At 39.9% G+C, this 17,511-nt stretch overlaps 1 protein-coding gene across 3 annotated transcripts in view; it reads left to right on the top strand.

The window, feature by feature from the left end:
* Positions 1 to 17,511, top strand: part of ASZ1 (ankyrin repeat, SAM and basic leucine zipper domain containing 1) — a 44,586-nt gene that overhangs the window by 13,141 nt on the left and 13,934 nt on the right. For all 3 annotated transcript variants that reach the window (XM_057412186.1, XM_057412183.1, XM_057412185.1), the window contains exons 5-9: positions 9,914 to 10,025; positions 10,292 to 10,426; positions 12,871 to 12,983; positions 16,510 to 16,585; positions 16,928 to 16,984. In XM_057412186.1, the coding sequence (XP_057268169.1) occupies positions 9,914 to 10,025; positions 10,292 to 10,426; positions 12,871 to 12,983; positions 16,510 to 16,585; positions 16,928 to 16,984 (493 nt within the window). The remainder of the gene's footprint in view (positions 1 to 9,913; positions 10,026 to 10,291; positions 10,427 to 12,870; positions 12,984 to 16,509; positions 16,586 to 16,927; positions 16,985 to 17,511) is intronic.

Below are 17,511 nucleotides of genomic sequence, written 5' to 3'. Positions count from 1 at the left end.
ACCTCCCTCTTGCTCCAAAATGTAAATTATGTACTTTGTCCTTTTGTAAGGCCTGGAAAGATTTAAGCAGTCTTAAAAAAAGAAAAACTAAAATCTCTTTTAACCTGCAGTGCTTCCTTGAAGGTATGCTGGGTTTTATTAACATTAAGCTGTGATTTTGTTTTAGGCAGAAGGAGAAGGCATGACCAACTGATACCTAAATTACTGCTTCTAGGATTACATGTCATAGGCTGTTTAGTAAATATGAATTTCAGTGACTACATCGTCCAAGTTCTTGTTTACATAAGTAGACTAAAATAAGCCTAATGGGTTTGGGGGTAAGGAGAGTGTTTTGATTTGATGTTTCATGCAAATGGTTCTTTGTTAGAAGAAGGTACAAACAGGTGAATGGCTGAAGTCCTCTTTATTTTGACATAATAATCTGCTGTTCTGTATGGGATTAGGTAGGTGTTTGATTGTGTGGGTTTTTTTTTTTTTCCTCTTTAAATTTCTGGCACAGTTGGGTCCTACTCAGTGACCAAGCCTCTCTTCAGTGTTTCTGCTCTGAAATAGTTACGAATTTTATGTATGTTTAAAGAAAAGTCTTCATAAAATGTTGGGGGGGTTTGTCTCTTCTTAGTGTATTATAAGAACTAGACTTCTGTCTGTCTTTTGTCATTGTATGTATTAAAAGTTGAGCTTGAAGCGTACTGTCATGTACGCGTATACCTGAAAATATGATCACCACTCGGGTCTGCTTTTAAGTTGCCTATGTATGCTCATGTATGCTTGTAATCAAAGCAGTTTTGAGGAGTATCATGGTTTCATGATGAAAATTTTGGTCTAATTTGCCCTCATGTGAAGATGGTAATGGAAGGGGGAAGTTGTTGTTGCGTTATTGTCCAGTTCACAAAGTAGGTCTCTCTTCATGTTTCATAGTCAGAATAAAGCAGTTGTGTAACACCTCAATGTCAGCAAGAAATTCATTGCTACTGATAAGATAGTAAGTCTGCACTGCCACATAATGATCTCAAAGACATTGACGTGATCATTGTGTGATAGTTAACCACGCCAAAAGCAGCAAGTACCTTTCAGTAAAGGTAAACAGCCTGGGAAAAGTTAAAGCGTGACAGTGCATTTTACGGTTGGGGCAATAAAATGAGGGAATTTAATACTGATTGAGTTGAGATCTTTGATCCACCTCAGAGCAAAAAACACCTTATTAGGTTTTGCTCTATTTACTTCATACCTTTCAGAGATTCTTTTATTATAGCACTATGAACTTAGGATAGAGGGGCTAAATGTAAAAAAATCAAAATGCAAAATTACGTTTACACAGTAATGTGTTCATTTGGGCTATGTCCATACATCTCTTATGCCCTCTTATCCGATTAGGGAGAAGTCAGAAACACGGTAAATGTGCAAGTTTTGTGAGTTGCAAGAGTGGCTTTTGAACATTAAATGGTGGGTCTTGTTCATGAGATATTCTGGTAGGGGGAAAGAGTCTAGACACCAAAATAGACGATTGTACTTTTCTCAGCTGGTATTGACTATATGGTGGTACTGACACTGTTGATCACAGTTCCTGGGCAGAGGTATAACATACCTCAGGGACAGTAGCAACATTAGAAGCTATTTTTAACAGGCATTCTGACAGTGTACTGTAGTGTCATGGAATGTCACCTGAGCAGCCTTTGTGTAAAACAGAAACAAAACCTACCCCGAAATCCATTAGCATTGTATCAGCAGCATTCTATCCTAAGTATATTAAACTTCCTGTCATTGCCACTGGCTTACCCTGATCATGGGTTACTTGCATGGGATTGGTTTGGGTTTTGTATGTGACAGTACATAATAAATTGACAGTATGTACAGTACATGGCAGTACATACATAAATTTTGTGCATTAATTGCCCTTTCATTAGAAAGGTGGAGTGGATTTCATGTGTATGTGCTAAATTTCTTGACTGCAGACTTCACCCCTGGTTGGAATTGAAAGTAAAGTTGAAAGCAGTGTGAGAGGTTTCTGATGATGTGGATAACTCACTAGTTTTTAACTAAACCAGCTTGCTTGTAAAAATGTGGTGCAGTAAGGATGTAGGAGGACAGGGCAGGACGATTGTGAATGTCATGGCATAGAGTTCTTCCATCCCCATTCTTCCACTGTTAATCGTTCTTACATTGTTAATCTTCATGCTAGTTCCTTTCATAATCACATTGTTTGTATTTTTCTAGTCATATGAAGATGACTTCGTAGCTTTCTACCTTCACACCTCTGTATGCTATGGAACTTGGATGCAGGTTTTTTTCATTTTAAAACAGTCATGTAAACAGAGTTCAGAAACAGAAAAGTACAAGAACTGGCAAACTGAAATGAAGCTTAAAACTAGGGAACCTGAAACTAAGCTGTCACCTTTTCCAACCCAGTCTTCTTAGAGAACTGTATGTTTCATTCTCCTAACAAGTTCTGCTTGTTAAATGAGAGGTAGAAGACTCTCATGTGTTGCTCCAGCAGACAGTGCCTAGAAAAAGTATATTGCTGCTCACAGTATACTAAAGTACGTTCTTCCAGTAGTACTTCTACTACTTGTTTCCTACTTTGTCACTTAAAACCCCAGTAAGCCAGCAAATGAGCAAATAGTTTACCTTCTGTTGCTGTGGACGCACTGTTACTGCTTCATTTCTCAGTTCCAGGCTTAATGTACAGAACTGGAGGGGTGAAACTGGCTTCCAAAGCCTCTGAAGATGCTTCCTGTTTATCTGAAGCAGCATTCACTTTGCAGTTCAGTAGACTAAATATTAGTGTCATGTAGCATCATTTCCTTGCTTTGGGATCTCAATAAAAAAAGATTGAGACTAAACTCAAAAGGTTAAATTGTTTTCTACCTGCTGTATTTTTTGTAATGTGAGTAATACATTGGTCTAGTTAATAAACATATATCCAGTTAGCAGTCTTTACATAAAGATTGTACTTCTCGAGATCATCAGCCTGAAATACTGAATTTTCTGTAGATACCTCCCTGATGGAAGGAAACTGTCTAGATGGAAGACAGCTTCTCTTTCTCTCCTCCCTCTTCTTGAATGTTCTGGGTAAGTGAATGTTGTCTTGCTTGAGAGTGACATCCCAAACATACAGATGTGTGTTTTTCAGGTGTGGGGAATTCTGTGGCACAGAGTCAGCTTAGTGGTAATAGACAGGTACTTGGGACATTTTTCAGTGAGATTGCTAGCTATCACTGTATCACCTGATTTTGTTGTGACTTGTGGGTATCCAGGGTAGAAGGCTCTAAGTGGTGTCTTTTAGGGCTGTTTACTGATCTTGCTCTCTTGTGATTATATTTTGTCCCATTTTTTTGACAGGGGAAGTGGGTCTGTAAGAAGCTCTGGTTGTATCTTTGTGTAGGTGTCACATACAAAATTTTGGATGGCCCTGAAAACTGAAAAAACTTTTCATTTTGTCTTTTTCTCCAGCCTTAACATAAAAGCTGGGAGACTAAAGATGAAAACAAACAAGAAAGCCCCTTTTCATTTGCATGAGACCAGTGAAGCATTTCTTGGTTTTTATTTAGGTACTGCAATAGCTGGAAGCAAACATAGTTGAAACAGACATGCTTAATCAATGAATTGTGTAGGTCTTTCAAGATTTTTGTTTATTTACAGACTGTGACTTGTGTATCATATTCTATATGGGGAAACGTCATGTTGCTGATCATGCCACACAAAGGACTTCGCAAGTGTTTGGACAAGAAGGTCATCTGCAAGCCAGATTGCTGAAACACTAATGCCTGTACAGTTTCCCCAGATGATGAAAGGATCCTTCAGATCTTTTATCCTAATGATTATCACTACAATTTTATGTACATTTTTAGATTCTGGAAAGATTTACGAATGCATTTAATTTCTCTTCAACTTTAGCAAAAACCAGTGGATTTGGCATCTTAAATCTTGCTGTTGTATTTGTGGGGGTTCTTTGCAGGGTTAGGAAAAAACAGGTTTTTGTTTTCCCTAATGCCCCAGTCTCCCTCTTGTGGACGTACATGTGAATGTATCTTGCTTTCTGAGGTGGTGGCCAAGACACTAAACGGTACTCCTGTATACGTGTTGGTGTGTAAATGCAATGGCAGAAATGACCCCTTGCTCACCAACAGGGAGGTGCTGGTTGGAAATGTGGTGCTCCAGGGCAGCCTTGGTTGTAGTGATCATGAGATGGTCAAGTTCGAGATCCTCAGGACAGTGAGAAGAGTGTGCAGCAAGCTCACTGCCCTGGACTTCAAGAGATCAGAGTTTGGCCTCTTCAGGAACCTGCTTAGTAAGGTTCCATGGGATACAGCCCTAGAGGGCAGGGGGGCCCAAAACTGTTGGTTGATATTCAAGGGTCATCTGCTACAAGCTCAGGAGTGTTGCATCCCAACTAGAAGGAAGTGCAGCAGGAGGGCCAGGAGACCTTGGATGGATAAGGAATTGCTGAGGAAACTTTGAAGGAAAAAAGAGGCCTATAAAAGGTGGAAGCAAGGACAGGCGGCCTGGGAGGAATACAGGGATGTTGTCCGGGAAGCTTGGGACCAGGTTAGGAAAGGTAAGGTACACTTAGAATTAAATTTGGCTAGGGATGTGAAAGATAACAGGAAGGGATTCTACAGGTACATTGCAAATAAAAGACAGACTAGGGACAATATGGGCCTTCTCCGGAAGCTATCGGGAGAACTGGCTACCCTGGATTTGGAGAAGGCTGAGGTTCTTAATGACTTCTTTGCCTCAGTCTTCACTGGCAAAGGCTCTGACCACACCACCCAAGTCTTGGAAGGCAGATGCAGGGACTGTGAGAATGAAGACCTTGCGCCCACTGTAGGAGAGGATCTGGTTCGCAACCAGCTTAAGAAGCTGAACGTGCACAAGTCCATGGGACCTGATGAAATCCATCCGCGGGTCCTGAAGGAGCTGGCCAATGAAGTTGCTAAGCCACTGGCCCTCATATTTGAAAAAATTATGGCAGTCAGGTGAAGTTCTCAACAACTGGAAAAAGGGAAGTATAACCCCCATTTTCAAGAAGGGGAAAATGGATGACCCAGGAAGTTGCAGACCAGTCAGTCTCACCTCTGTGCCTGGAAAAATCTTGGAGCAGATTCTCCTGGAAGGCATGCTAAGGCACATGAAAATCAACAGGGTGCTTGGTGACAGCCAGCATGGCTTCACTCAGGGGAGATCCTGCCTGACCAATTTGGTGGCCTTCTACGATGGGGCTACAGAACTGATGGACAGGGGTAGAGCAGTTGATGTCATCTACCTGGACTTGTGCAAAGCGTTCAGCACTGTCCCCCATGACATCCTTGTCTCTAAATTGGAGCGACATCAATTTGATGGATGGACCACTCAGTGGATAAAGAACTGGCTGGATGGCCGCACACAAAGAGTTGTGGTCAATGGCTCAATGTCTGGCTGGAGACCAGTAATGAGTAGTGACCCTCAGGGATCGGTGTTGGGACCGGTCATGTTCCACATCTTTGTCAGTGACATGGACAGTGGGATTGAGTGCGCCCTCAGCAAGTTTGCCGATGACACCAAGCTGTGTGGTTTGGTTGACAGGCTGGAGGGAAGGAATGCCATCCAGAGGGACCTCGACACACTTGGGAGGTGGGCTGATGCCAACCTTATGAAGTTTAACCATGCCAAGTGCAAGGTCCTACACCTGGGTCGGAGCAATCCCAGGCACAGCTACAGAGCTACAGGTTGGGCAAAGAGATTCAGAGCAACCCTGCGGAGAAGGACTTGGGGGTGCTGGTCGATGGGAAAATGAACGTGAGCCAACAGTGTGCACTTGCAGCCCAGGAAGCCAACCGTATCCTGGGCTGCATCTAAAGGAGCATGACCAGCAGGTCGAAGGAGGTGATCCTACGCCTCTACTCTGCTCTCATGAGACCTCCCTTGGAGTATTGTGTGCAGTTCTGGTGTCCTCAACAGAAAAGGGACATGGAACTGTTGGAACAAGTCCAGAGAAGGGCCACGAGGATGATGAGGAGGCTGGAAGCACCTCCTGTATGAAGATAGGCTGAGAGAGTTGGAACTGTTCAGCCTGGAGAAGAGAAGGCTGAGTGGAGACCTCATAGCAGCCTTCCAGTATCTGAAGGGGGGCTGTAGGGATGCTCGGGAGGGACTCTTCATTAGGGAGTGTAGTGATAGGACAAGGGGTAATGGGTTGAAACTTAAACAGGGGAAGTTTAGATTGGATATGAGGAAGAAGTTCTTTCCTGTGAGGGTGGTGAGGCACTGGAATGGGTTGCCCAGGGAGGTTGTGAATGCTTCATCCCTGGTGGTGTTCAAGGCCAGGTTGGACAGAGCCTTGGGTGGCATGGTTTAGTGTGAGGTGTCCCTGCCCATGGCAGGGGGATTGGAGCTAGATGATCTTAAAGTCCTTTCCAACCCTAACTATTCTATGATTCTCTGATTTATGCACACTCTATATGTTTCCATACTGAAACAGCTTGTAGCCTTTGAAATTAAAACTCAAACATTAAAATGGAAATCTGGAAGTACTGCTTGTTCATGTTGGTGGACCTTCTAAATGTCATGTTTATTGGGTTTTACTTAAAAATGGAGGCGTTTTTTCAGTGGCTTTACTGTCGTTGAACTGCCTTGATTTCAGACAACCTGTCTGCAGTGCTGTACAGATGTAACTACTACATTATGTTCCTTGGAGAAAAGACTGTTCTGTAGCCTCTGGACTTCAGTATTTTTTCTTTGAGAAAGCAGAAGGTAATTTTAAGGTAATAGTATGTGCAAATTCAAAAAGAAAAATCAAAAATGTTACGAGCAGAAGAAATTAAATTATTTTGCAGTCTTATGTAAGTACTTCAGAAGTGATAGCATGGAAAGTCTGTCAAAGGCTACGTGCCACTGACTACAAGTGTGGCAATGAGTGTTTGCAAGTTTGATTTGTGGTGCTACAAATTACATTAAAATCATCTTCTGTTCCTTCTTTAAAATATAGATATCTATAGATACCTGTAGATGTCTGTATATATACATCTGTATCTCACTGTCTTATCAAGTTACAGGAGCAGACTGTAGATTTTTTCTGTATTTTTAAAGTAATCATAGGATTACGGGGTAATTCAGGTCAGAAGGGACCTCAGGAGGTCACTAGTCTAACATCTTCATTAAAGCCACCTCTGCTGTGACATTTGGCTAGGTTGCCATCTGGTCTTGAAACCCAGCAAAGATGGAGATTATAGAACTTCTCTGAGCAACTAGTTCCACTGATTGAGTGTACCTCAGGGTAAAAATGTGGCCTTACATTCAGTGAGAACTTCTGCTTTTGCAGTGTTGATAGACTAAATTGAACTACTTAGGCAAGTTTTTTCATTTCATTAAGAAGTTCCTTTTTCTTATTGCCTGTAAGTCTTGAAGACCTATCATTGTGCTTATTTCCAAGTAATTGGCTATTTTTCCCTAAGGCTCTTTCAGATTTTAATATGACTGGATTTTTTCAGTGCACTTTTAACTGTGTTTGCATAAGACAAAATATTATCCTTCAGTGAATGAGCAGTAGCAAGGAAAGATGGTCAGAGCCTTCTAGCAACTTCCAGCAACTCTGGAAAGAGTCAGAAGTTCTGTATTTCAGGACAGCTGCTGTGGTATACATATGCTTTTGGTGGTCCCTGTAGTGGTCGGTATTGAACTTACTAAATTAACAAACTTGGAAATTGCGATCCTCCCCTCAAGTATAGTCTAACAAGAGAGAATAATCTTTTGACAGTACGTTTTTGACGCAGCTGTAAATTAAAAGCAGTACATGATAGTTTTCCAGGAAATATGTTTCATTTTAAGATACAATAAATTTTAGCTGAACATCACTAGTAAAATATTTAAGCTTAAATATGATTACTTCATAGTGACCAGAAACTCCTATCTTTCTCCTCCAGTACTGCTTTTTTTTTTATTCTGCAACTGTATTCCACTAGAGAATAAGTGTCAGGTATCTGGAAAGATATTTTTCTAATAGGAGCTTTTGAGCAATAGTTTTTTTCTCTCAAAATATGCAGAGCAATTCACAGTGGCTTCATCTCATAAGCATCTCAATAGAAGCATAAGAGCAACAGACTGTTATCATGTGTTTGGAATGTAAAAAAAACAAACAGTAATGGGAAAGGTGGTGTCTGAGTACTTTCTCAGCATTTGTAAGAATTAGCAATGTATGAGTAATATATGTAGGAGAGAAGGGTTCAACACATACACTTCTGGGGACAGAAAACAAATGAGATTAAGGAAAAAAATATTTTGATGTGCATTTAGTTTTACTACTTGAAAAGTTAAGATTTTTCAGTAGGGTATTTGTATGTAGTCTGAAGACTCCTTGTCCTGGGTTTAGCAGTAGCAGTCAGTTTTTTCTCCTTCTTAGTATCTGGTGCAGTGTTGTGTTTTGACTTTCAGCCTGGGAACAGCGCTGATAACACTGATGTTTTCAGTTGTTGCTAAGTCATGTTTACTCTGACCAAGGACTTTGTGAGTCTCATGCTCTGCCAGGGAGGAGGGGAGGCCGGGAGGAAGCAGAGACAGGACACCTGACCCAAACTAGCCAAAGAGGTATTCCATACCACAGCATGTCATGCCTGGGGAGGTAACTGGGAGTTATCCAAAAGGGCACAGGCTCTCTTTTGGGTCGGGCTTGTTTCAGTGGGTGGTATCGTATTCTCTTCCCTTGTTATTTTCTCTTATCATTATTATTATTGGTGGTAGCAGTAGTGGTTTGTGTTATACCTTAGTTACTGGACTGTTCTTATCTCAACCTGTGGGAGTTACATTCTTTCAATTCTCCTCCCCATCCTTCCAGGAGCGAGGAGTGGGGGGGGAAGGAAAGAAAGAGGGAGGAAGGTGGGGAGTGAGTGAATGAGCTGAGTGGCTGGGTTTAAACCATGACACTCCTAGGCATACTCAGGTGGGGGTCTGAGTATTGGTAGTACATGTGCATTCTGGCTATTGCACTGCTCCTCTGCACACCCGCAAGATTTGTGTGACCTGAGATTATTTTGCTTACATTGGATTTATCAAAGATGGTTTTGCATGTATGTACATAGTTGTTCTTAATATTCTTTCTCTTAAATATTTAGTTATGATTTATAACTTCTCCTGTGTGAAATTGCATATTTTTCTTCAGAGCTTTGATGTAAGTTGAACTGTATGTAGAATACATCACTTAAGCTGTATCTTTTAAAAATAATTTTTGAAGTAAAAAAGGAGTCTCTGCCACCTTTTTTAATACTGAGGAGAAAAATGGGTGATTTGTTGATATTCTCCGTTTTCAGTAGGGTGAAAACTGGAATCAGCAGTTAATGGCCATTCCCTTTTTCTTGGGCCAGGCTGTGTGCTAAATGAGAGGCCTGCTAGGTCTGTGGCAGCAGCAGGAGGGATGGTCTGTGAAAACTGGGTTTGTGTAGTTTGTAACCAAACCAGAAATGGTTTAGTCACCAAACTGCTGTGTTTCATATCTGGGACATGTTATGGTTATTTGTGTGGTACTTTAATTTAGAGGTGATAAAGCAATGTGGTGGTTTTGGGGGTTATTTGGTTTGGTTTATCTTTTTAACTTTTTCTTCCAGAGGTACTATAGATCTATATTGTAAGCTCCTGGAAAAGAGTTGTTTAGTTTCTTCAGAGTTTCCTTCTTGTGGAGGACAACAATTGCCTTCTTGACTTTATTTCAATCAGAAAATAAATGTAAACTCTTAAAGTATTTTAAAGATTTCCAACTGGACATAAATGAGTTGCTGAATCTGTTGACTTGTGCTGAAGCACAAATGTTGTGTCCTGGACTTTCACCCTCTGCTTAGTTCTTCTGCAGAACTGAGACTCATTACACAGTTGAGGTGCTCTGCTTGATAATGCAGTTGGATTTTGTTATCCAGAAGTAATTTATTTCACTTGTCACATTTTCTTTCAGGAGACAAATGACTCCCCTGATGTATGCAGCTCGAAAAGGCTATCCTCAGGTTGTTGCTCTTCTTGTCGCTCATGGAGCACACATAAATGCCCAAGATGACAATGGATATTCAGTAAGTGATTTACTTCTCTGTGATGTAATTAACAATAAAAACATTAAAAAGCAGGAACACACAAATTTGTTTTTAAGTGCAACATTCTCTGAAATACTCATTGGTATATTCTTCTTTGAGAATCTCCACTTTGAGATTCTTTTGCATTAATTATCTTCATCTCCAGATTCTGCCATGTAAGAATTTTGAAGGTTACATTATTGATTGAACCTCTGTTCTTTCATGTTCCATATGTAAACTTGGTAAAAAGGAGTTGTTCTTTGCAGGCATTGATATGGGCAGCACAGCATGGACATAAAAATGTAACTCTTAAGTTGCTTGAGCTGGGAGCTGACAAAAATCTACAGACTAAGGATGAGAAAACAGGAGCAGAGATAGCAAAAATCAATAAACATTCAGAGGTATTTAATTTCTCTTTGAAATGCAAATTCTGTGGTTTGCCTCAAAAATCTGATCATTAATTGTATAATTTTCTGTAGGACTGTTACTTTAATAACTAATTGTAGTAGTAGTTGAATACTTATGCTATTACATCTATATAGACTATTAAATCTATATAGGTCTGTTACACCAAACTTTTCACAGTGCTTTAAATGCTATATAGAAAAGTTTTGGGAACCTTCCCCGCCTCCCCCTTTGAATTTTTGTTTCAGATTTAGAATATAGAACAAGGGATTACTCATGTTAGAAATGTTGATATGAGAAGTAGGAAAAATATGTTGGTTTTTTCCTGTTTGCCAAAGTGTGTGAGAGAACATAGGTATCTAACTAATTTGCAGTGTATAGTTTCTAATTGAATTTGGAAGTGAAAAGGCTAAAGCTAAAAACGGGGGGGTTGATACTGGCTGTCTTCAAAATCCATTCTCAGGAGGGAAGGTGTAATATAATGCAAATTGATCAGATCATTGGAAGAGCAGCCACTAAATGTCAGTGTAGAGTGAGAGCTACTGAAGACAACGTACAATCCCCTAAAATAAATCTTTTCACTGCTGTTATCAGATGATGCACAGTGGATCAGTCAAACCAGATTTCTGTGTGTTTTGCTTTGAGTTGCTCTTGCCAATGATGTGGCTTTCTGCAGTGGCTCCTCAAAAATGTATAATTCATTCAAATGAATTTTAATTCACTTTACAGTTTCTTTTTCTTTCTTGGCTTTTTTGAGGGTTTGTTGGGTTTTTTTCTCTGTCAGACTCCAGAGCTAGGGATGAACAAAAATGGTAACTATGCACAAAGTTGTCAGTATGGGCTAGCAAGATCACTCTCTGAGGCTCAGTGATCTGTTAGCTCAGGTTACTGGAAGGGGCTACAAATGCATTCTGTCTTCAATAAATTACTTGTTCATCAGGCTATGGCCATATAATCTTATAACACAACTTTCTCTGACATGGAGGGACTGCAGGCTCCTCACGCTTGAGAGATGCGTCTTGCCTCTTGACCTCGAACACTTAACTTTCACTCAATTACTGCAAAGTCTTGCAGATGATATTGAGATATTTTATGGTCAGGAGCTTCTTCCACCTCAGGGATCTGCTCTTCAGGCTGTTGACAACCCAAGAAGCTGTCATACTGACTGTCTGTAGAAACTGTATCTGCGAGGGGAGATATTTTTCTTACCTACTGTACTGAATTTGGCTGGGCTGGAATTACTTTTCTTTCCAGCAGCCTGTATGGTACTGTATTTTGGGTTTCTGACCAAAACAGTGTTGTTAGCACACCAGTATTTTAGCTATTGCTGAGTGCTGGGGAAGCATCAAAGCTTTCTCTGGTTTTCATTCTTCTCTCTGCCTTCAGCCAGTAGGCTGGGAGGGAGCAAGAGGTTGGGAGGGGGCACAGCCAGGGTAGCTGACCCCAGCTGACCAAAGGGATGCTCCATACCATATCATGTCATGCTCAGCAGTAAAAGCGTGAGGAAATTTTTTTCTAAAGTAGCCATTGCTTGGAGACCGGCTGGGTATTGGTCTGCTGGTGGCAGATGGTGAGTGATTACCTTTGCATCACTTAAGCTTTTGGGTGTTGTTTTTTTTCCCTTCACTTATTAATATGCATGTATCTCAACCCATGAATTTTGTCATACTTTTTACGCTTCTGATTCTCCCCCATCCTGCTGGGGGAAGATGAGCAAGCAACTGAGTAGGGGCTTATTTGTCAGCCAGGATCAACCCACCATTCATACGTGTATGTATGTGTGTGTGTATGTGTGGCTGTTCACCTGAATTTCAGGAAAGTGGCTTCACCATTCTTTTAGGCTTATTGAGGTTCTACTTGTTTTGCTGAATTTTTTGGTTAACTATCTCAGAACTCACACAGGGGCTATTCATTTTCTGGATTCCATCACTGATGCATAGTGATGTCTGGCAGAAGGCTTGCTTCTATAATGTATAATCAATTGAAAGAATCTGTCAAATACAGTTAAATTAGATTGTCAGTTGTAAATTGCTAAATGTTGGGTCCATATATGCATTGAAAATTGAGATATTAAAATAGTTGTATGCCTCATGCTCTTATTATTGCCTTGAGTTTGTAGAACTCTTGTCTACAAACCACAAAAAATAGTATATTGGTGTATTGCTGCTTCTGTAGTGACAGATACTAACTTTTTTTGACTTAAGTTAGATGTGCTGTTTTGCTCTGTGTCAGTTCATTGTGGTGGAATTCAGAAATGCTTTGGATAAACTGTGGGCTTGGTCTTAACTGTTCATTGTAGTTTTATGCTTTAGAGAAGAAGTGCAGATATTTCATGTTCCTTGTAAGTAGTAATTTATGATAAAACTGTTTTATCGTCTTACTCCTTTGTATTTCTTTATGCATTTTGAATTTGAATAATAATTCATTTGGGCTCTTCCAGATTTATAGCTTACTGTCTTTGGCTGCAAATCACTTGCATGGGAGATCCCATGGAACAATTAAGGAGGAGGCTATCTACAAATTAATGACAGCTGCCCCTGACCAAGGAATTGGGTAAATACAGTCATAGTGTAATTTTACCTTATAAGTATTCCTAAGAGATTGTATTTGTTTGTGTCAGTGATTAAATTATACTGATGTGTGTTGTTTGGAGTGCTACCAAGAGTACCCAGTAAGTATATTAATGTACTGTTAATTTTTTAAGATTGCAGAGTTGCTTTGCATTACAAAGAGCATGCTGTAGATCTTTCATTCCTCTCGTTTGGTGTAAAGTATTCTAGAGCCAGGATCCAATGTCACTTCATTTCAGCCCTTTTAAATGTGTATGCTCCCCTGTTCCATATTCCTTGTTGTTCCGAATTTGACATTAGATATTTTTTTTTATGCTTTCACTGTCTGCCTGTTTTCATCTTCATGCCACAAGGAAGAGCTCTGCCTTTTTCTTTTTTCCTGCATGTATGTGGGTCAAACGAAGCACACAGTTACACAGTTAAGCTCTAGAACTTTTTGCATAGTGTGCTTCTGGCCCTGAAGCTTGCAGGTGTCCCGTGGCTGAAATCAGCCCCTGCTTCAGCACCTTCAAAGGTCTCTCATATTGTTTCATCCCAGAACATGTTGGTTAACAAGTTCTCAACAAACTGGCCATATACTTCCTTGGGCTTGAACTGCATGGTCTTGAGAAGGCAAATTCCAGTGCCGATAGTCTGTTCTGGTTTGTCAGCTTGATTCTTTATGTCCCTGCTCAGCCAGATCATTCTGAATTTGACATGCCCTAGTTTTGTATCATTACTGCCGTCATTGACGGCAGTTCACACTGAGGTAGTCTCAGACAGAGTACTCAGTTCGGACAAAGCCTCATGAGGTTCTGTTGCTAGATGAATGTATATGCCAGATTTTCATTCTCTGCTGCTTCAACCACAATCATCTTAGAGATACTTCAGATTCATAAAGGTGTTGTTCTGGCTATATCTCCTTGTCTGTGAACCATGTCTCCCATGGGATCTGTCTGCTCCTTGGGGATCATCTTTTGAGTCCCTGTGTACTTGACAGGAAGGTGACATTCTTTTAAATAGGTCAGTCTTCTGGTACTCTTCACAAAGACTTATACTCCTAGATAGAATATGTACCTAATGACCTCAGTGCTAGAACAGATTCTCCTTTTTTTAGCAGGTTTGGGTTCTTTAGGAAGTTCCGTAGGCTTTTTCTGGTAGAAGGAAATAAACTAACACTATGCAGCAGTTATCCATATAGATTTAGTGCTGTTGAAACCTGATGGTGGCTAGAGGACATTCTACCAGTGTTTGGTTAGTCTTGGTAAGTTTTTAAAGTCAGACACTGGAATCCTGAAGCCCACTAAAAATAGTTTGTGGCAGCCAGATGTCTATCTATGCAAATGTAATTCTGTATTAGGCAATGATTCGGCTTCCAGGATTTCACAGTGTGCCAGTAGTCTTTATCTAAACAATACTGTTTTTTTTCTGCCAGATGAGAAACTGATTTGTTTGTATGAACAGACATTTCTGTCAAGCTCAAGGATTTTTGTATTAACAGTAGCTAGTTCTGATGTTTCATAACTTTGAGCATTTCTCATAATGAGTGGAACCCTTGGTTTCAGAAAAGTCCCCTGGAGTATACCAGATGTCTGGCTGTTAAATGCCTGTTCTTACAAATGCTTTCAACACACACACACATACTTGCCCCCAGCAAGCTGGATTTTTTCATCTGGTGATAGTCAAGAGGTACACTGATGCCTGTGTTTATTCCATCATAGCTCCTTGAGCTGTTCTCTCAGTTGCTCCTCATGCCTCACCTGGTACTGGGTATCAGTTGTGCCCTGCCATGCAGGGTCAGTGAGTATAACTTGTCATTGATGTCATCATCATTTAGTCATCCTTATGTAGTGAGTGTACCTTCAGTCATTGCTGTCTGCCATCCTAATTAGACAATTTTTCTGAGTCCAGAGCCCTGGACTATACAAGGAAATGCACATACATGTCAGGAATTTGCATCCTTCAGCTCCTGAATTAGGTCCTTTGCTGGTTCAGGGACTTGCAAGTTACTGTCCAGTTGCTGAATAGCTCTTTCCTTGATCCTGGGAAGAACGTCCTTTCCTTGCACCTTTAGCAGAACTGAAAGTCTTGAGTTACCCAGGGGCTTCCAGAATCTTTGCAAACTGGGCACTTTGAATGCCTAAATAAGAATATTTGATCACTGCAGGTCATTCACACACTCTTCTCTTGCCAGTTGAAGGGCATTGGCTGTTTGGATGTATGTGTGAATTGTTTACTTCACGGACTGTTGCTGTCTGTGTTGAGAGAGGGAGGAAGCATGCAGTGATTAACACAATTCTATACAACTTCATGGTAGGGATGATGCCTTTAAACACTATTAAAATTATTTTTAACTCTTCTATTTTTCCTGCTGACAGAAGGCACTCTCACAGAATTATTGACTTGAGACAGTGTGCAAGTTGCATAAACTCCTTTCATATGTGATTTAGGGTGTCCATCTCGTAAAAGGAGAAGTATGCAAGGTTCTCAATGTGCAGTCCTGAAATATTTTCTTACGTATTCAGAACAATTTTCAGAGAGGTTTGGTTGGTTGGTTGTTTTGGATTTTGGTTTGGGGTTGGTTCAGGGTTTTTTTTTGGGGGGGAAGGGGAAAAGAGGCCGGAGTTGGTGGTTTTTGTTTACCCCCCTTTTTTTTTTTTTTATATATATGTAGATACACAAATTTTATAGGACCTTTTTTAAGTCTTTAATGTGAAAAGAGGGCAAACCTTGATTTCAGGGCCTACAATAAGACTGAGCAAACTATCAGTTAACTCAGTGTTTTAACACACACTGCTATAGTGACTGCAGTGGTCCTTTTAGCATTTCATCTGACTTGCTTTTGGGTTTAATTCTGTTCATTACAATTGTTCATCTGATTGTTGAAAGCTGTTCAGATATTTTCCTCTATATTTTTGTATCTTTTGGTAGGCAAGGAACCAAAATTGATAATTACCTTTGCAAATAAGTGTTAAACTCTGAACCTGCAGTCGGTTATGCCACTTCCTCAGTCTGCCTTCTGAACAGTAGTCCTCTGACAACTAATTTCTTACCAGTCTTTAATCATAGACATTTTAGTTTCCTGGTAAACGTGCTTTTTTGTTTAAATGGAACCAGAAGGGAAAGACTTGTGGGCTGAATCCATTTTATATGAATGGTATCTGATAAGAAGACATAATTATCTTCCTTAATCCCACTTCCAGATTTTTCAGGCTTCGGCAGCCCAACTTGAAGGTTCAGTTGGAACATTTTGATACTTAAAATAATATTTATCCATGAATGATTGAGCCCTTCAGGCTCAATTCAACTCATTAGACAGAAAAGCCATTTCTAAAATTTTGATAGATTAAAAAATAGGTTAAATTGTACTCCATGGTGCTTATGAGATACTACTGTCATCAGTAGGCCTGTGCAACATTAGGTTGCTCCCCAGTTCTCTGCCTGGGGAGCTTTTCTGGAGTATTTTGTTCTAGTGGTCTTCTATTAACTTCCACTGCTTTCATCTCATATCCCATTTGTTCTATTTTCAGTTCCTACCCAACTTTTAGTGACACGGAAGTGTTTTTACAAGGTCTTGGTCTAGAACACATAATAGGATTATTCAGGGTAAGTTTGTGGTTTATCTGGTATCTGTTAAGAAATCCATGAAAGCAGAATGTACCTACAGCATAAAAAACAAAGTTCTGTCACTATTAGTATCTTAATTCAAGTAAATTTATTAAACAGAAGTTTAGCTAAAAAATGTTAAATTGAACTTCAGTGGACAGGATTGGATTGCTTAATTTTAATTATGTGCATTAGTCATGTGCATTATGTGATGTTTCTAAACTAGAATAATGCTGTTGTGTAGCTGGTTTTATTTCTGAAAACTGAAGTAAAACATAAGTGAAAACTGTTTTCTTCTGAAATTCTTTTTGATGAAAAAAGAAAACCCTTTGTTTTATACAGGAAAGAGATACAACTTTGACACAACTTCTGATCATGCAAAAAGATGAGTTAATACGGGTCAGTTTACTACTTTAGAACTTCATTTAGTTTTCTCCTCTTTCTTTTTTAACATCTTATCTTTATAAATGTCTGAACTTGTAAGAATTCTGTTTTCAGAATCTTCTGCAACTTCTTGAGTTTTAATGTGAATATAGACAGACCTTTTCTAAATCCCACATATTAGCCTTGATTTCTGACTTAAATTCTTGTATCTTCTTTGCCTACATCTGACTACAAAGTGAAAGTCTGCAGTATTTGGAAGTCCTCAGTATTTCTTTGCTGCAATGATGTGGAAGTTGGGTTGAGCAGGAAGTTGTTCCATTTTAAAATTCAGTTGTTACTATTTTCGGTATTTGTTTTCCCATTTGGTATCAGTTAAAATCACTTGGTATTTCACTGTTACTGAGGACTAAGTGACACATTATTACAGGATTTCGGTTTCTGGTGGAAATAGGGTGGTTGCTTTTCCTTAGTCTTTGCTGGAATTATTCCTGTGGGGAATGAAAGACTTCCTGTGTTTACAGGAGGATGCCATAATAAAATCC

The sequence above is a fragment of the Pezoporus wallicus genome, unplaced genomic scaffold (assembly GCF_028554395.1).
Source record: "Pezoporus wallicus isolate ANWC-B61680 ecotype Strahan unplaced genomic scaffold, APGP_CSIRO_Pwel_v1 contig_3858, whole genome shotgun sequence".
In the NCBI taxonomy this organism is placed as follows: domain Eukaryota; kingdom Metazoa; phylum Chordata; class Aves; order Psittaciformes; family Psittacidae; genus Pezoporus; species Pezoporus wallicus.
This window is presented reverse-complemented; position numbering and strand designations above follow the sequence as displayed.